The 20,601-nt window shown below is 39.1% G+C and overlaps 1 protein-coding gene across 1 annotated transcript in view; it reads left to right on the top strand.

The window, feature by feature from the left end:
* The window catches only part of LOC115795013 (exostosin-1a-like), a 42,090-nt gene extending 23,452 nt beyond the window's left edge, over positions 1-18,638 (top strand). Inside the window, exons 2-11 of the mRNA XM_030750765.1 lie at positions 4,147-4,240; positions 7,142-7,249; positions 9,465-9,584; positions 11,592-11,724; positions 12,176-12,294; positions 13,214-13,309; positions 14,333-14,422; positions 14,629-14,789; positions 14,883-15,054; positions 15,361-18,638. Coding sequence (XP_030606625.1) covers positions 4,147-4,240; positions 7,142-7,249; positions 9,465-9,584; positions 11,592-11,724; positions 12,176-12,294; positions 13,214-13,309; positions 14,333-14,422; positions 14,629-14,789; positions 14,883-15,054; positions 15,361-15,546 — 1,279 coding nt within the window. The 3' untranslated portion in view covers positions 15,547-18,638. The remainder of the gene's footprint in view (positions 1-4,146; positions 4,241-7,141; positions 7,250-9,464; positions 9,585-11,591; positions 11,725-12,175; positions 12,295-13,213; positions 13,310-14,332; positions 14,423-14,628; positions 14,790-14,882; positions 15,055-15,360) is intronic.
* Positions 18,639-20,601: the final 1,963 nt, after the last annotated feature.

Below are 20,601 nucleotides of genomic sequence, written 5' to 3' on the forward strand. Positions count from 1 at the left end.
CACTGTCATTGCAGTAGGTGAAAGTTCACTTCTGCTGGTTTGTCAGCTTTAAAAAAAAAAAAAAAAAAAAAAATGAAGGTTGGTATGTACACACTCATTTCCAAATTGATTTTGAATGTGGCACAATTCAACAGATGGATGGATAAGTTTTTCCCAAATCTAGGTCACAGAAATCATGTTGCTGCCCAGAAACGAAACAGTCCTCGGCTGCTTTATGAGTACAACATCTTTAATCCCGTTTCACCTGTATTGATTGAAAAACTATCTGAACTACTATTGAACATTTTGTTCATGCAACTGCATAAACAATTGCATGAATTAAAGGAGATGGCTCTATAGTTCATGGTGGTCATGCTGGTGGAACCCATATCGGTGCTCTGACATGCCACGCCAGTGGCTCTTTTGATTGCAGCCCTCTCTGTGAGTTGTTATGTTGTTAATGTGTGTGGTCTCTTGCACGGATTATGGGAGACAAACACTTTGGCTCTTCTTCTGAGTCTCCTCCGGCACTTGACAAAGTGAGCTATGCATTTCTTTTTCACACCATCCGTTCTGGTTGCTAGGAGACTGCTTGATGTTCATTCTTGACCCAGCTCACTTCTTGCTATTCGTTTCTCCTTCTGAATCATTCTGTGTTCCTTAAATACAATACTGAAAATATTTTTTTTTATTATGTTTGAGAATTAATGGCCTTATGTAAAGATGACATAACAGAAGGTTGCAGCATTAAAACTGATAGTTTGCCATTTTACTGCCAAGTCCTTTTCATTTTTTCCCCAGTGAGAAAATCCAGAAATTTATCAGGAATTTTACTGCTTATGTATTAATATCAATTATGGGCTTGAAATAATGAAGCCACATTAGTGCATTTCTCTCATCGCTCGTCTTGTAGATGGAAGACAGTGTTTGCATCTAAACTGGCGCTTGATCACAGTCTGCTTTTTTCCCGTCAGTTTAATCTGCAGCGATTCTTGGTAGACAGCAGGGCTCCACCTTTATGTGCCACCCTAGCCTTGAACCTCAACTGCTAATGTAAAAATTATGTCACAAAAGTGAACAAACAGGTCATCATATTTTCATTGGAATCTGTATATCCAGCATCTTTTAAATTATATATTTTTTTCCCCCCTCTTGCATAATACATAGGTATGACTGCATCATGTCAGACCAGCATAGTTTAAAATCCAGAATGTTCAACACCATTAAAAATACAGACGCTTCACTTCCTTTAGAAGTGATACAGAGACACTTATTGCACAGCACAGGCCACCAGAGGTTGGTCTCTGCTGATGGAGGATGCAGCTGAGTTCAGTGACCTGTGAAAGATAGTGATTAGTTAAAAACACACAAGCACAAAAGAGGAAACGTGTAGACTAACTGTGGAAGAAGGTAGAGGTGTTCTGGTAGTCTGAGCAACTAATTTTCTGGTTTACAAACTGAAATTTATATATACTGACTCTGAGGTTCTCCATATCACTGTCATCCTCCCTCTGTCACTCACAGATGCATAGCACTAAGTGGTCATATAAAAGAGCTTCCATTTCTAAAAGATTGTTGCCTCTAACCAAGAACAACACAATGGTCAGGAAACGTCAACAGTGTGGTCGCCCTGACTGAACAGTTGGTCGAGGTTAAATCCTCAGCCAATGTGTCTGTGTCTTCCGCATGCATACTATAACTCCCTGTGACTTTAGGCTAGGCTGCATTGTTTTGCAGTTTAATTTGGCTGTTTGCTATCAACTCGTCCAGCTGAAGGATCGATGAGCTTACGCGATGGTGAGGCATAGGTTCGTCCATCCGTCCCTCCACAAGTCACATGAATTGCTACTCCTCCTAGAGTGTTGTTCAGATTTTTTTGTGAAACCTTTCGTAGTAGTGATCACCTAATGGGTCTATACCCAAATTGGGCTCAAGATCAAGGTCATATTTGTTGTTTTTTGTGAATGTGCAGCATTTCCCCTACCTTTCACCCTCACCAAGGGGCTGAAGGGATTATAAAAGTAAATGGATTTAAAAACAAAACAAAACAAAAAAGACTCACGCTATTTGCCTCATTTATATGCACTCATTCAGTTCAGTACAATTTTCAGAATCATTGTAAAATAACATGGGATGACAGTTTTTTCTTTGAGAGTGGGGGGAAAAAAGGAGAAGCAAACAGGAAAAGTGGTGTTGTTGCTCATCCCTACATCCAATCTGCTGCTGTGAGACTGCTCTGCTCACCAGCAACTATCTGCATGGTGGAGCACTAAAAATATGGGACAAGGCAGGATTTACCTCATATCATGCAGAGTTAATTGCTGTGAGATGTGGACAGTAAGCTTCTCGTTGACATCTATGCTGTTTGGGACCAGTCTGTTAAACCTCTACACGCCTCACAATTGCACTGTTAAATATTTAAAAAGAAGAAGAAGGGAAAAAAAAAAACACCAAGCCAAGATCTGGTTCAAAAGGAAGATGTTTTTGAACAGTCATCCTTAACGTCCTCGCTGACATGAGGTAGCATACTGTGAGACAGCTCCTCCCCACAGGCAGCCATCTGGAAGTGTAGGGAAGAATGGAGGAATGCAGGGAGAGGAACATCTGGTCTTCCCTGAGTTTGCACTGACAGAAAAGATGATGAATAGGAAAAACTTACACCCAGCCGGGCCCAGATATGGATCTGCGTTTCTGTTTTTTTGGGCATACAAAATGGTCAATTATCACAAGTCTGGCTAGACTATATGTTTGTTATCTTGTTTGTCATCTATCTGTGATTGAGCCACACTGATGATCAAGTGCACTATTTTATAATGGGTTCACAGATTAGAGCAACATCTGTGCTACCTAGTCTGTAGCATTAGTTACTCTGACCTACTAATAATTCCAGGGTTAATAATGGATTTCTGTGTTTTATAGTGTATTATTTATTACTTACAGTGTATTATCAGCAGCATCAAGCTTAGCTGTTGCTTTTATGCTTTGCGTGGCCGTAAATCTTAAGACACTGTAATGGCATGTCCTTTTATTGCCCCATAAATCATTTGATAGTGGTATAACACTGTATTGTGGTTATAGTTAAGTATTTCTCGGACAACTTTAAGGTATTTTATGTTCCCTAGAATATGGTTTGGATTATTGCATATTAGATATAGAAAGAGAAAGTGTTGTGCTTTATGTTATAAAAGTGCTTAGAAAGAGCTGGATCTACATTGTACTGCTGTTCATTACTTTTACCAAATGTGTATAGCAGCATGCTTGGATGTGTCTTGGTTGCGCAGTGACCCGTAGATTTGATATGGATTAGTTTGTACGTAGGGTCTGCAGAGGAGTGTACCTTAATACTGACCCTTTCCAGTACACTTGTTGAGGCACTCAGGAATGCAGCCCCAGGCATAATATCTGTATACAAACACATAGACAATAAAGGAGAGGCTAGGGACATACTCCAGGCACACGCAGTTGGCATACACAAATGATGTGCATTTGCAATCTCATGCAAATGTAACCACAGTTTGCTTTAAATGTAGCACAAATTTGCATGTGTCCTTGTTTACAAAGAATACTGGGAAATAAAATATTTACAGTTCCAGTTATCCATAAAACTCAGCTGAATGCAAAACTAGCCAACACACACACACACACACACACACACACACACACACACACACACACACACACACAAAAACCACACCTTTTCACACTCACTCTCCTGCACACATAATAATGACACAGAAGGAATTCCAAGCAGCTGCTTAATCCAAGCAAGTGGTGACTGAGGCTTAGATTGGATGGGGGAAGAACGAGAGATGTTTAGATGTGCAGGTGAGAGGGCAGAGGGGTTTAAAGGTGGGTGGAGAGAAGTCAAGATCAAAGAATGGGCTGTTCCCTCAAAGTATTAGTTTTTTTGAGGTATCCCTTCATCCAAAAAAAAAAAAATAGGTAACTATCTCCTCTGCTGTTTCACAGCAAACAGTTTCAGAAAATGGTGGCTTTGTATTTACTTTTTTCCTAAAGTCCTGCCTTTTTCATAAGATGTTTGTATTTTTATTAAACTTTTTTTTTTAATCCAATAAAAAATGCACAATTCTGTTTTCTTTATGATTGTCTATATTCTCTGTCCTTTTCTGAATACGTGTCTGATTTCTCTGATTTTTTGCTCTGCAGGTATGACTACAGAGAGATGCTGTACAACTCCACATTCTGCCTGGTACCTCGAGGACGACGGCTGGGTTCCTTTCGCTTTTTGGAGGCTTTGCAAGTCAGTGACGCAAGATGCACAAATGTTGCTTATTACTGTATTTAGTGAAATATGCTCATTTTGAATTTTATTCCAGATTATTAAGGTGCACTTTGGTATCTTCATTTGACAGTCTTTCTTTTAACAATTTATTTGCTTATAAGCAAACAAATTAAACTGGTTCAAGAAATCATGTTGTGTGTCAGCCCCCAAAACTGAAACAGTAAAGCCATAAATCACTGCTGTTTCTGAAAGCTTTTTTTTTCTTCTTTTTAAATCTGGTTTAGCTTTTTTCCATTCCTTTTGGTGCCTCCCCCCCACAGACTCAAATCTTCCTCTGCTTTTGGTTTTTGTTGTAGCAAACATCTGCTTAATCGTTTATGTGAATGGCTACACTGTATTTAGTGTTCCACATTTATCCAACAGCAGTCCCTAATTCAGCCCCATTCACACTGTCTACGTGCTTTAGGTTTACAGAGATGGCCAGCCTTACTTAGTGAAAGTGAGTGTGCTCAGACCCTACGTTGAAGAATGCCAAAGTTAATTTTACTTAATGCATACTTTCACTTGAGGCAATTGTTATTATATAGATGGATGAGCAGATAGAACTGGAATGATGAGCTTTGATTTTACCATAGGTCATGGGCACTGCCTCTGTATTGAATAAAATGGGACAATGATTGCATCACAGGGGAGCCACACACAGACAGGACTGATGACCAGATAAACACCGGAGGAGAAAGCAGTGTGTCTGCAGCTCAGTTAGAAAGTAGAAGTTGGCTAGATTGTAGGGCTGGGCCAAGGCAGGGATGTGTGTGTGTGTGTGTGTGTACATAAACTCTCAGCCTTATGCAAGAAGCAAAGAAGTTGAGTAGGATGGAGACACTGGAGAATTTGTGAAGGCTAACAAGCTGTGATGTGATGTAATGCTACAGTGACTGAAGTGAGTGGAATAAGAACAAAAGTCAAGAGTGAAGATTTTTTTTTTTTAATCTTCATTTAACCAGGGAGTGAAACTCTTGAGATTTAAGAATATCTTTTGCGAGAGTACCAAGGACCAAGGCAGGCAGCATTAACCTAGTAAGTTTTTCTATAGCAGGAGAAAGCTGAGCTCCCAGATAAAATATGCAAACTTCAATATTTTACCCAGCATTCCAACGTTTTGGGAAACATGGTTGTAAAGTAATTACGAAAATCCAAAGCTAGAAGAGACTAAGTTACAGTACTCTGCAAAAGTCTTGAGCCATCCTTCTTTCTTTATGTTTTGCTTACAAGGAGCCAGACTTTCTTGTAAAATTTTTAATTGGTCTTGAGAAAAAGTTCTTGAGGCTTTCTGAAGGTCTTTTAAACCATTTTCAGAGGAATTTTTTTTAACCACTTAACACTGACCATTTAAGTATTTAAAAAGGACCTAAATCAAGGGTTAAATCTGTGTTGTGTTTATACATAACAGACAACTTAGCAAAGAACTAATTTGAAATTGTATCTTTAGCACTTTGTTAGTAGCAGCCTGTCACAAAAACAATTTGTTCCCATTTCTTCAGCTGAATCTATGAAAAAATGCCACAGATAACACAGTTTGACAGGCATAAAACTGTATTTTTGCACCAACAAGGTGAGTCCCAGAGCTGTTAGCTGAGAACTTGGCACATCTCAGCATAGTTTGCAGTGTCCTTAAAATGTGAGGAAACTGGACAAGTAGAGGACAAAAGAAGTGCCAGGCCTCAAAAAACCTAGAAGATCAATATCTGAAAGTCATGTCCTTAAGAAATAGGAAAAAATCCAGCAAATACAGGATCTCATCAGAATCGTCTCAGTGTAAGCCTGGAGAACTATTCCTGAAGACTACTTAAAGAAATTAGAAGAAAGCTGCCTCGGAGAGTTCAGGCTGTGTTTAAGAATAAAGGTGGTCATACCAAATATTGACTTTCAAGCTTGCTGTACAATCTCTGTTTTTGCCTTACATACTGTATTTCCATTTATGTATTTATGTTCTATTTATTACATTTTAATACATCGCTATACATTTTTTTCCCATTTTCCAAGCAAAATATAAAGAAATGAATGGTTGTTCAAGACTTTTGTATAGTGTTATATATGTCACAGAAGGAAGTTTATCATACTGAATATTTATGACGCTTTCATATATTTTCTGAGTTAACGACAGTTTCTTGTTGATTTCTCTGTGAGAGCAGCTAGGTAGGTAAAGCATGCAAACACCTTTGCTAATAACACCAAGAAGATTAGATGAGTACTGCAGTACTCTGATATGGGAGTGTTTGTACTTGGACGTACGTGATCAATCAGTGAATGTCAGTACGCTTAACAGATTACAGGAGGCTGCTGTGCAGCACTAAGACAGAAAGACATGCACCAACGGATACACACCTCAGTAAGAATTTCATTCATCTCTTAGACACAAGGGTATAATATTCAAGTGCATTTTAAAGTTTATCTCCCTTTCCAATATAAGTACATTGATCATTTTTATGAAGCCACACTACCAAGTCCCTTTGAGAGGTAGTCATCAAGATACTACAGCAATTCTATGATTTACGGAAATGTGCTGTAAAAAAAAAAAAGAAAAGTGTCAATCCAACAGTTTAAATTGCCTGATATGACTACCTCCTTCATTTTATTGCCTCTCTGAAGAGAAATTATGCCACAGTAACGATGCCTGGTTGTTCCCTTTTGAATATAAATATTGGGTATAAATATTTTAAGACTAACGTAGCAGGAGATATGGCACTGGCAAACAGATTATACTCTTATCCAACTTCTCCTCCCCGCTTAAGACATTTACTGTGTTTATATATTATTAGTATACTGTGGGTGTCATGAGTTTCACAGGTTCCATTCTTTAAGCGGTTCACCTTATTAAGAGTTCATTTTGTTTCTGTATTTTTGGCGTTATTTTTGCAGGCAGCTTGCGTGCCAGTGATGCTAAGTAATGGCTGGGAGCTTCCCTTCTCAGAGATCATTGACTGGAATAGGGCAGCTGTTATTGGGGATGAAAGGCTGCTATTACAGGTAAGCACTACTACTGTTAAAACCTAAAGGTCGACCACCTATATACAAGTAGGTAGAGTGACATAACAGTTCAGTAAAACAATGACAGCTTATCTGCACTCCACTGTCGCAAAGCTTTTTTTTTTTTGTTTCCTTTTTTTTTAATGTCAGTCCGTTCATGTGCCTGGAGGCTCTTTTATTATATCTGGCACAGACCTTCACGTGGAGTTAAAGATGAACCGATCAGAATTAATGAACGAGGTCACATGACTTCGTTTCTTTGTTCTCAGAAAGTCACATGGGAAATTATGACAAAACTTGACACAAATGTCCTGTGGGATAAAATAAAGTGATGGCATTTTATACTCAAAGGTCAACTTTACCATGACACCATAAAGTTTTGCAAAAATGTTTCTCTGGCAATTATTCAACACCATAACCCAGGAACAAAAGGGACACTGAGCATGTTTCATATTTTGTCAGATACTGAATTGCAGATACAGACATAGCTTGTGTAGCTTCTTTGCTGCAACATCACTATTAAAAGCATTATCTGCTGTCATGGCTACAACTTTGTGTTTTTATCAGATCTACTTTATTGCACAAAAATGTGAACGCCTACGTTCATGTGACAATCATAGGACTCTGAACCACCTTTAGCAGCAATAACTTGAAATAATTGTTTTCTGTATGAATTTATCAGAGTCTCACATCATTGTGGGGGAATTTTGGCCTACTCTTCTTTACGTTGTTTCATTTTGTTGACTTTTGTAGGCATTTGTTTATGCACCGCTTTCTTGAGGTCTCGTCACAGCATTTCAATCACGTTGAAGTCTGGACTTTAGACCTTTTTCTTTTTCAGCCATTCAAATGTAGATTTGCTGCTGTGCTTGAGATCATGGTCCTGTTGCATGGCCCAATTTCACCCAAGCTTTAGCTGTCGGACAGATGGCCTCACATTTGACTCTACACTTTGGTATGCAGAGGAGTTCATGGTCGACTAAATGACTGCAAGGTGCCCAGGTCCCGTGGCTACAAAACGAGCCTAAATCATCACCCCTCCACCACCGTGCTTGACAGCTGGTATGAGGTGTTTGTGCTGATATACCATGTTTGGTTTTTGCCAGAGATGGTACTGTGAATTATAGCCAGATATCTCCACTTTTGTCTCGTCTGTCCAATGGACAGTGTTCCCGAAATCTTGTGGTTTGTTCAGATGCAACTTCACAATCCAAACTCATGCTAAAATGTTCTTTTTAGAGAAAACGGCTTTTCTGCTTAAACTATTCCAAATTGGTCTTTTTATAATTGTACACTCATGAACTTTAACGTTGACCATGCTAACTAAGGCCTGTAGAGTCTGACATGTAGATGATATAGAGATGTAGAGATGTCTTTTTTGTTTGTTTGTTTTTGGTTCTTCCTGCAATTTCTGAGCATTGCACAGTCTGACCAAGATTGTGGTATTGTGTTAAGACACACAAACTGCCAAAATGTCTGCTTTTATAGAGGTGCTCCCACTTGCTGATGAGTTGTTGATTCCAATAGAAGCCATAAAAGTGCACTTAGTTTTACAAAGAGGCCTGTGAAAACTTTCCTTGTGAGTGTTCATGGAGTTTGGTTCACTGTGGTGGTGGTTGTTTTTCTTTTTGTTTGTTTTTTTAATCTTTCTTTAATAAACTTTTCAGACATGGGATAGGTAACATTGCTGATTTCTCAAATGTGTTAGCCTGAAAGTACTTGGTTATTCAGCCATAATGCAAATGCAGTTGTAGATGAATTTTTCCAGGAGCCTCTTTGACATTCCGTCTGTCTCGGATCTGACATTTTCTATTGTTGTAGTTCATATGACAACATGTTAGGCATAAAACTGCGAGGGGGTAATTCTTGGTTTGAAGATGAGTCTTCTTCTTTTGTTTTTTTGTTTTTCTTTCTCTCTAACCACTGAGGGGTTTTTGGCAGGTCTTGTAACATGGTAACCCAACAGCACACAGGTGTTCCTTGACTCCTTTTCCAGTTATTTATGTCAACTAGCACATGCAAAGTAATTATAAACATATTTGTCGGAATATTGCTGTACGCCACATTTTCTGTGACCTCTATGAATTGTTCAATGCTTATTTGTAGATTTTGACCTCTTTCATCTAAGGCTACCATATAGCTGTGTATAGCAGATGACTGTTTTGTGCGGTCTCAACTAGAGTAAGTATTCTTACGTATTTTGCCTGTTCCCCAGGTCCCCTCAACAGTGCGTTCCATCCACCAGGATAAGATCCTCTCCCTGAGACAGCAGACACAGTTCCTGTGGGAGGCTTATTTCAACTCTGTGGAGAAGATAGTACTGACCACACTGGAGGTACACACATACCTACATACAGCTGTGTGCACGTGTATCACTATATACAGCCACATAAGTGCTGTGCAATATTTGTCATATTTTAAAATGTCACTACTGTGTGAGTATTTTTCACTTCCATGTTTGTATATAAATATAAGCATAAAAATACAAATAAATACCAAATCCGTTTATTATCCTTTTGAAGCGACTTAATTCTTTTCATTATAGTTATTGACTTTGTACTGACAATATTACAAGTCCAGACTGTGTAGTTGGAGATGTAAAACACTACAATGACAAAACCAGATTGAAAACCAAGAGGGTTGATATATATTATTAAGCACTGCTGTCATGTTTGGAGGCTGTATCTCGCTGTGGCTTGGGTATCAATCATGCCAGTAGTTTGTGCGTGTCAGACTCCATTTCTCTGTAGTCTTCCCAGTGAGTAGCAGGCTATCACGCTGGGCTAGAATTACAAACTGACAAAGATGAGAGCAGTAAAAAAAAAAACGGATGAGGAGGCAAGATGTGTAAAGCTGTAAGTGAGGATTTTTCACTCTAAGTCACGCTCTCAAAACATAGTTAAAAATATTTGTGCGTCCACAAATTTGCCAGTTGCTATTTTATGACAGCAAATCAAAGTGACCTCTAAATGACTGAAAAACCGGCAGGTGGAGAAGATCAGCTTATCACTATTTTGCATAACATGCAGTCAGTCTTATGGCTGACTGCAATTAACACCAATAACTGGCATGCTCGGATAGCTTTACAGACATTTCCTCCTTAGAGTAAGTAAGTCAGCACAAGAAGGCAGAGACGACTTTTCCATGTCAGCAGGCTAAAGTTACAGTTATAGTCCCGAGAAGCTGATGTTTACACTCATACATTCATCCCTTTTCTAACATATCCCACAGTGCAACACCGGGTCAGCTGTGTTTTGGCTTCAGATGCACTCTCTTAGCGAGATTATCTGGAGATTCTTGATAGTTTGCTATAAACAAGGCAAATACGAACCTGAAAAACGGGTTTATTTCCATGTGAAAGTGAACAGGGTTTACTGTGGTTTGTAGCTACACCGTAACTTATGAGGAAACTCAAGATTTCATTAGGATATCCTCTCAATGTCTAAGAGTCATCTTGGAATTTCTGTGGGAAGAGGTGATGCTGTGTGCTGGCAAAGCTTCCTAACAGACTGCATGTAATATTGGACTAAATAAGTAAAGATTACTTTTAATGTGTAAAGATAAGCAGAAAATGATGGATGGATTTACAGTGTCAGCCTTTTTTTGATGTCACTGTTTCCAGAGATTTCTCAAACAAGGCTTAAATAAAAGCTGTATGAAAAGTAAAATAGTCACTTAATGATTTATGAAATAAATTAAGAATAGACATTTCTGACTTTAGTCACCTCCTCTGGTTCATATTTTAAACTTGATAAAATCTCAGTTTTTAATAATTACAAAATCAGTCTGTCACTCCCAATTATAATTGAAATCTAAGTCATTATACCTATATAAAATATCAAATGTTTTTTAAACCATAAAATTCTTTAATATAAATGCAAAGTTGAAAGATAGAAAATTATACAGCACAACCAAAAAAAAGTTGAAGAAAACTAAGAGAAGAAAGGTGCTCGTTTATGAGAAGATATGACAGAGTGAAGGGGAAAACCAAAAAACCCTCATGGTCTGCAGGATCCTTGTTTATTCAAAGTGACTTGTAATTTCAGTTGTTAATTTGATAAGTGCCAGAGGCTCTGTGCCTGTGCTCAGTTTCCAAGCAGCATGTTGGTTTGGACATGGATGAACTAATTTCCTTCTCACTGATCTCACTGCCAGTCAACAGTAGCTGTGGCAGTAAGGTGTTTCATTAAAGTAACTATAGTTATTGTGGTTTTGTGATCTTTCTTTTTTTTTTTTCTTGGAGTTACTCAGGAAAAGCAGTGTTGTGATTTCATTTTAATGATCAGTTAACAGCCCCCCCCCCCCCCCCCCCCCCCCCCCCCCCCCCCTCCTATTCATGTAGATAATCGAGGATCGGGTGCTGCTGCACACTTCAAGAAGTAACCTCATGTGGAACAGTCTTCCTGGAGGTCTTTTTACCCTGCCTCAGTACTCTACCTTTCTGGGAGACTTCCCCTTCTACTATGCTAAGCTGGGTCAGTTAATCAAGCATGCAAGCAGTATAGGAACAACATTACTGGCAGACCCCCCCCCCAACTTGGTTAGACTTATTTCATTTATTGCACAACACAGAAACAGGTGGTGTGTGACAGCTGTTAAGTGCTTGTAAACTAATATTTAAATCACTGACAAGTTATGTAGTGCATGTTTATTGTATGAATTGTCAGAGAGAAGCACACCAGTTACACTTGCCATGTTGTATTTGTGCTAATTTGTGTTAATTGGCCAGATATTTGGCTCGTTGTTGACACTAGGATTTGGTTAACTGGCTTCGTTTCCTTTACAAGCCTAATTAGACCTGTTCAGTTATGCTGTGTGTCACAGCTTCATGTAGACATGCAGAAGTAGTTATTTTTTTATATTTTGATGTTTAACTGGCACATTTGAGCTGTCTTTTGTTAAATGTGTCTTTTCTCTCCTCCCCAGGTATCAAGCCATCCCCCAAGTTTACAGCAATCATTCATGTAGTCACTCCACTGGTCTCGCAATCCCAGCCAGTCATGAAGTTACTCATTGCTGTGGCCAAATCCCAGTACTGTGCCCAGGTCATTAAAAACCCAACACACAACAATGCACAGCTCATACAAACAGCTGTAATCAGACAGACCTGATCTAATTTATCAAATTAAAAGGACAATGTTTTGCATCCTGAAACGCAGGAAAAGGTTTCCAACACATTTTAAGATGTTTTAAGGGCGAGCCACGTGAGCGAAGCTGCTTTGGGTGGAAAAGGAGGTTTGTCGCTATGTCAGTGTCATTTCTCAGGTTTATCATATCACTAAAGTGCGGCTGTTGGCTTAAAGCTGCTTTTGAACCACAGTATTTTATTCATGCTGGAGAGATGAAGGGAGGCTGTCCAAATCATTTGCATTTGCAACATTCCTGCCACAACACATCCACCCTAACACGCCACTCTCTCCAGATCCTTTTATACTCTACTAATGCACACTGTAGGAAATATAAGAAGCCATTAGCAGTAGAACTATGTAATGTACAGCTGTTCTGCTGACGTGAAAGTTGTGCATAACTACTGTGGAAATTGAGACCTTGAGCTGTTTAAGATCTTAATAATGGCCAGAATGGGTTTGTGGCAGCCTTCTAACTCCTGGGTCTGTGTGTTATTGTTTTCAGCATAGGTTTCAGTGTGTCTGCTTTTTCAGTGAATATTGCTTCATATTACCCATTACTCCAGCCTTTTTCAAATTCACTAGAAGTGTGTGTTCAGTTTGCCTGAATGGAGAACTGTACAGCTAAATGTCAGTACATTCTGTTTCAACATTTACAGTAATGACACATCACTGTCGTGTAGGTGGTGTGACAGTTCTGAAAATAGATAGATGCAGTTTCATGAAAACGCTGTCGCCTTCTACATAGTTTTAAAAAAAAAATGTTTGGGGAATTAAAACAAGGTCTTTATGCAGGTTTATAGATCTAAAATATACATTTTTTTTTTTCTTTGTGCAGGTGATAGTTCTGTGGAACTGTGAAAAGCCTCTCCCTGCCAAGCACCGCTGGCCTGCCACATCAGTTCCTGTTACTGTAATAGAAGGAGAAAGCAAGGTAGAAACCTAGCCCACATTTTGTTTCATTATAGAATCATCTTAAACAGAATAAAATGTCTTTACCTGACTGCACGTAGTATTCAACAGTGTCACAACAAAAAACAGGGTGTTGCAGTTATGTGTACATTTATTTAAAAATATAACACCTTCACTTAGTACTTGGTTTAAGCGCCTTTGGTTGCACTAACAAGCTCAAGTCTTCTTGGGAAATATCCTACCATTATGTACTTTCATCTTTTACTAATTTAAACCCACAGACTCCCTCCTGCATATTATGAGGAGGATGTTGGGGAGTGTCATCATCATTGAATACTGGATATTCAACATATAAAGTTTGTATTTGATCATTTGGGTCTCAGCAATATTATTAACTACTAATTATTAAGTATTAATTGGACTAAGAATGTAAAGGACTTAAATTTTAAGCGTAAGCTCTTTTCAGACATGCACAACTCTGCTGGTATTGCACTGTTAATCTCATATGTATCACAGGTGAACTGTACCTCTCCTTCACTGCTGGGAGCTTGACTCAAGGAGGATGTCTACCAGTATTGATACTGTAAACACGTTTTCCAAGCAACATTGCAAATGTTTATTTAACCAAAGCCCTGTGTGACCAACAAGGTTGTTGCTGACAGCCATAAAAAAAAAAAACACACTCTACCCTTTGATTGAAACTGATATTTAGAACAGAAGGCATGTATTTCTAAACTTTAAAAAAACTCCTCATGATCACTAAGAGAATAGTTATTTTGAGAAGCATGAGAAAAAGCTGAGACTGTAGGGAAAAGCACTCTTCTGCTTGTAGATCTGTGCCTGGTTTTAAGCTCATCAGTAACATGGTGTATTTGTTCTGTCACTGACTCTGTAAGATGAAACAGCTCTGTAGCACGAAAAGATATGAAAGACATCGACTGTTATTGCTGCTTGTTAGATACATGCACCTCACTTCTACTCGTATGAGCTTAATTCAGGTCATTTCACCCAGTCATGTTTGCTTGTGTTTTCCACGTCCCACCAGGTGATAAGCAGCCGCTTTCTGCCCTACAACACCATCCCCACTGATGCTGTACTCAGTCTGGATGAGGACACAGTGCTTTCCACCACAGAGGTCAGACTGCCATCATACTACATTTAACATACTTTGTTGTTATTGAAGACCAAATGTTACAGAAGTTCAGGCTGGTAATTTTCTGTTTATCATCTCTCTCTCTCTCTGTATCCTTTTGGTACACTTCTCTGGAATTATCTGGTTTCGTGACCTCATGTAGTGGTTTTCTGTCCGTCTCACTGTGTTTCTCTGTGATCTCGATCCAGGTTGACTTTGCCTTCACAGTGTGGCAAAGTTTCCCAGACCGCATTGTTGGTTACCCAGCCCGCAGCCACTTCTGGGACAGCAACAAAGAGCGATGGGGTTACACATCCAAATGGACCAATGACTACTCCATGGTGCTGACCGGGGCCGCTATCTATCACAAGTACTGTCACTCATCACTGTTTCCATTTAGTTTAGTGCTTACACAGTTTCCTCTTTTATTATTGCCACTCACTCTTTCCCACTTCCTACTTAGATACTACCACTACTTGTACACCACCTACCTTCCAGCCAGTCTGAAGACCATGGTTGATCAGATGTCCAACTGTGAGGACATTCTCATGAATTTTCTGGTGTCATCTGTGACTAAGCTGCCACCTATCAAGGTCACCCAAAAGAAACAATACAAGGAAACCATGATGGGACAGGTGAGGCACATTTTTCTTTTAATCCTGTAGATCATTTTAGTAAGAGATTTGTGTATTATCATTCATGCTTGAGTATTTTATGTTCTAGAGGCCGGTGGCCTTTAGAGCGGCTAAATCCCTAATAGAGTTTGCTGTCAAGGAAAAAAATAGAACAGTAGTCATTTGTAAACCAGAATTTAAATCTGTATTCATGCAGTATCGCCTCAGAAAGGTCACTGTAATTGGTGATGCATAATTCATTTTGTTGATCTCTCACCTTCTGCCACCAACTCGCTCACCCACCACTCAAAAACCTCCCATCCACAGAGCTCCCGAGCTTCTCGCTGGGCTGACCCGGACCATTTTGCCCAGCGTCAGACCTGCATGAACAAGTTTGCCAACTGGTTTGGCACCATGCCCCTGATCCATTCTCAGATGAGGCTGGACCCAGTCCTGTTCAAAGACCAGGTGTCCATATTACGGAAGAAGTACAGGGACATAGAGAGGCTATAACCCTCCTGAGCCCCCTCGTTCTCTGGACACAACATATTAAGAGTGAGGGGGCGACCATGTAAAGAAGCACACAGCCTTTTCAGAGTTGGATCGATGGATCTGGAGAGAAGCAGATGGGGTTTGGTACAGGGAAAAAGGGGGGAAAAAAGTAGAACAGATGTGGATGTGTCCTTTTTTGTTCTTGGTACTTCCTCCATGTCTCCTTTCTGACCCTGCTCTTATGTGTATTTGAGAGAGCTGAGCACAAAGGTACCACTATTTACACTATGACTACCACATACTCCAGCTCACCCAAGGACCTAAAACTGCTCGACCTTGAAGCAAAGTGGTCATGGAGTCTGAATTCATAGCTTGCTGCTTCGGTGTCCCATCAGTGGCAAACCACTTCCAACCCCGCTGAAAGTGACAGTTCTGGTCTGCTCTGTACACTATGCACAGGTTTCTGAAAGTTTTTGCTGATAGAATATTATTGATAATTATGAAGAGGATAACACTATTTTGGATTCTGTTTAGCTATTTTTTATACAGTGGATGAATGGCCAGCACTACTCTTTCTGTATTGTCTTAAATCCAATAGTGTGGAGTGGATTAAGAGAGGAATGACAAAGCCTCGACCACAGAATTGAGTTCTGATCGTTGATCTGACATTCACAGTGCCTCACATTTTATCTAACGCCGTTGGGATCTGGGAATCTAGGAAAAGACATGGTGCGGAATGAGCACCTTGAGCTTGCTGCTTGGTTTAGTTTTGTTTTGTTTTCCCATTGTTTGTTGTTTTCTATATAATTGAAATTATGGAACTCCCCAAATCCTTCTGGTCAGCATTCATATGTTTGATTTTAGCTATTATGAAAATATGTTTTAATTCATTTGAGCAAAAAATTTGATTGTTGTCATGTGCCATTTTCACGGTATAATTATAATAGTGTGGAAGCCACCTTTACACAGCTAGATTTGCAACGTGGGAGTAGAAATCTGATTAAATTCAGGCCCATACTTCCCTTTGACCATTTTAGTGAGAAGTCTTCTTAAATAATGAGCTAGAATACTTGTACATGTACTTGAATATGTTTTGGCCAGAAGAACAATAGAGGATCGTATGCTTTGCCTTGGTTAGAACAGGCTGAGCAAGCTGTTTGAGCCAACAAATTGTCTTTTTGAAACACAAACCACTGTGAAAGGTAAGGAAGAAATCTGTAGATGCTGTTATTCTATGTCTGCCATAGATCCAATTTCATTTTTTTTGTTCAGAGAGATGTTTGGCAGTAGCTCAGGCTGATGGTACTTGACATCGGCTAACGATGCTTTCTTCTACAGCCCCCACCCCCCCGTATTTTTTCCCCAAAAAGTTGGCATGCTGCATCAAATGTGACTAAAACCAGCACACAGTGATGTACAAATTATTTAAATAATTTATCTAATTAAAAAAAAAAATGTTTCAAATCCACCACAAAAAACTTCCACATTTTCCACAATCTTGCAACTTTTTTCATGTTTCTAGACTTTCAGAACCCTTCATGCTAAACAGGCTACTGTATTTTCCCCACTTAGAATGAGTAAATATGACAAGACTAATAAACATTCTCACCAAACATTTGTCATATTCCGAAAAGGCCCCTGGCTAGAAATGTTCCACTTTTCCTAAGGTCCTAGAGATGCTCTAGTAAGGGATTATTCTCTCAAAATTATACACACAGTCAGAAACCCTTTAGTCTGATAATTGCACATTTAAACAGACTGGCATTATGATACTGTGTGTATCCCACATTTAGCAAGTGTAATCAAAAAGACACTGGAAAGTATTTTCCATAATTCAGTATGTCAGTCTCATAAATTACATTTCTGTCAGCTTCTGCTACATATATTAGTTTTCTAAATCTGAGAGACATATCTAATTTTATGCAGTAATGTACAATGACTGCCAAGTGTCGGTGGATGATGAAACTGGGATTTTCTGCTGCTTGATTAAACAATTTCTGATTGTTGGGATTCCATTAGCGCCATTTGTTTTGGGTTTTGTTTGCTTCATTTGTCATATCATCTTATCTAAAATTTTGTAATTTGGTGATTTTTTTTTTTTTTTTTTAAATCCCTACATCACCAAGGAAGAATCGAATTCAATTCTTTAGAACTCTAACCACTTAACCCCGGTACATCCTTTAGTCATTTCTGTTTATTAGAAGATCAAACCTGTGACTGTTTTGATAAGCTCCTCAGCCCTTCACAGACCCCAGTTTGTATGTGCCAATACAAGCACTTGTGTTTTTCCTTTTCTGATATGAGAAATTCCACGCGCCTTCTCATATTTATTTAGTTCAGTAAGCGTTTTCTGTCTATATGGAAGGGGAGAGTTTATGCGGGAGAACTCCAAAGATCGAAGGTGCTGCATGGTATTTTTCACTTCTGAGAATGTGCTATCAGCTTGACAGCAAATATATAAAGAAAAAAAAAACAGTGTAACTAAACACAGTGCTATCAGGACAACTGAATATGGCTGCAAACAGAATTGCATTTCAGAAATGAACTCGGTGCAATATATAAGGTGACATTTTCTCGATCTTTTTTCTCTGCCCTCGTGTTAATATCTCAGAGGGCGAGAGGTTACATATTGATGTGCCTTCAGAAGAAATACTGTCATGAGTTTTTAAGTTATCCTCATCTGCCTTTTGTTTCATAGTGGGTTTTTATTTTTCTCTATCAACATCCAGTAACTGATAGTGGCAGCCTATGTGATATTGCTCAGCACTGGAATGCTACCACCACACGTCTGATACAAACATTCCTGCCTTTTCTGTAATAGGATCATTTTTCAGTGTCTTCTTAGACTCATCCTGACACGCATACTGCCTTGTATTACTGTACTTGCGAGTTCCCAAAAGCCTCCTCTTTCTGGTTGTCACAATGATAGTAGTACGTGTAATACACATACTGTAAAGTTTTCACACGCAGTATTTATCTGACAGGATTGTGTCCTGAATGAATCTCTGCCTGCTTCCTTCATTCTCTTCTGTAACTGCAGACCTAATTTTATAGAGATTAAACTGGAAAGTTAGAGGCAAAATCTGAATTTTGTAAAATGAATTTTATAAAAACAAATTGGGGAGGGGAGGGGGGGTGACGACAAAATTCAAATAAAATGCTTGATATAAATTGACAGTTTCTTTGTGTGTTTTTGGTTTTAATTTTCTTCGCTTTGAAACTAAAGTTATCTGGATGCCTTTTTCTTCGGTTCCTTTTTCCTCTTTGACCTGCCCACAACCCCTTTTTAGGCTCCCAAAACATATTTTGTGTGTTAGGTCTGTATACGGTGCCCACTGAAGGAGAGCCAAACTAAATAATGCTTCCAGCTTCCTCCTTGTGCTTGTATGAACTTCATCCTATGCCAAGAAACTGCAGTGTTTACATAAATCTGTGTCAGGATGATTGGTTTAGACACGCTGCATAAATAACAGCATCTATCCAGGATGATCCCATGGTGCATGAGAGCTGCCAACTCAGCTGGAGCAACAGCTACAGGAAAGATTGCTTCTCCCCCCAATACACACACACACAGACACTCAACTGGGCAAAACTCAAAGCAAAAAGATCTGCAGTTGGGGAAAAGCTGGATTAATGCCCATTCAGGATGAGTTATGTCATGCCAAAAGGAACACCATTTGGACACTCACACCAGGATGACAACCACTCTCTATGGTGTGGTCCAAATCAGAAAGAAATGACTCAGACGTGTCGCTGTAAATGTGTAATTTTTGATAAACCAAAGAGTGAAACTACACAGATGTTGCCGTGGGAGTTTTTCACAGCACCTTGGGAACCCTATCTGACACCAAAAGTTTTTTTTTTTTTTTTTTTTTTTTTTAATGTTATGCAAATCAGTTCAACTTCCCTTAATCCTACTGATGAGATATGAATCTGGCGTGGAGATGGATCTCTTCTGCATGCAGGCAGGACTATACCCTGCTGTCGGATTAAGCGCTGTGACTCGGGGCCAAATCTGAGAAATGCCACTCCCTATCAGATCTCATCATGCCATACTAAGAGAAATGATTGAAGATACACTCAAGCTTGAGTAAGAGAAGAGAGGGCTTTCTTTTTTCCTGCTGCATTTGATGTCATAACACATACTGTTTTCTGTAGATCCAATATAGATTTTTTGGGATATGGGGTTTTATATAATCATTGTGACATCTGTCTGTTTGAGTTAACTTGATTTCAAACATTGCAGCTAAAAACTGTGCATTATGAAGAATTTTGTCACCACATGTTCATTCCTTTGTTGCATTTTTGGGATGGAGTTTTGAGAATCATCGTGCACTTTCAACTATATTGAGTGAGCACATTTGCTTCTGTTATGCACCTCTATTGCCAGTGTTATTTGGGCAATGTGGAGGTAAACACTTAATTCTTTTGATCCCAAATAAAACTAAATGAAATCTATCCCAGATTGCATCTAACAACGTATATGCGTGCACACACACACACACACATTTTGAAAAAGCAAGCATACAGAGTGTCATAGAGGCAGTTATGTTATAGAAAAGTTAATGGTGCTCCCCGTGGTGACTTAATTGAATACATTTAGATTAGACACATTACGGCACTAATAACCAGAATCAATTAACTTCACAGGATTAAAAAGGAATCTAACTCCTCAGTATTTGCCTAGATAAAAATCTCCAGCTGTTTTTAGCCTTCAGCCTCCCCTCTGAGTGTCTGTGTCTGTACATATAAGAATACAGCGCATCCAAAGTGTTTTTTTTTTTTTTTTTAAACTTAATACAGCTTTGCGGATAATAATATACCTCTGTTTTGATATGTAGATAATCAGATGCATTCAGGCTTTGTGACTCACACCTTGTACATCAAACAAAGTAGCTCATCTAAAGCAGGAAAGCATCCACAGAGAAGTGGCTGCTTTCTCTATGCTCAGGCATATCTGTCACATCATAGCTGCAGACAGAAATCATCCAGATAATATCTTGTTTAACAGATGGAGGCTCAAAAATGTGTCGCCAACCAGACGTGGCTCTGGAGCTCTGTGTTAAAATGTGTCGT

This window comes from Archocentrus centrarchus, chromosome 16 (genome assembly GCF_007364275.1).
Source record: "Archocentrus centrarchus isolate MPI-CPG fArcCen1 chromosome 16, fArcCen1, whole genome shotgun sequence".
NCBI lineage: Eukaryota > Metazoa > Chordata > Actinopteri > Cichliformes > Cichlidae > Archocentrus > Archocentrus centrarchus.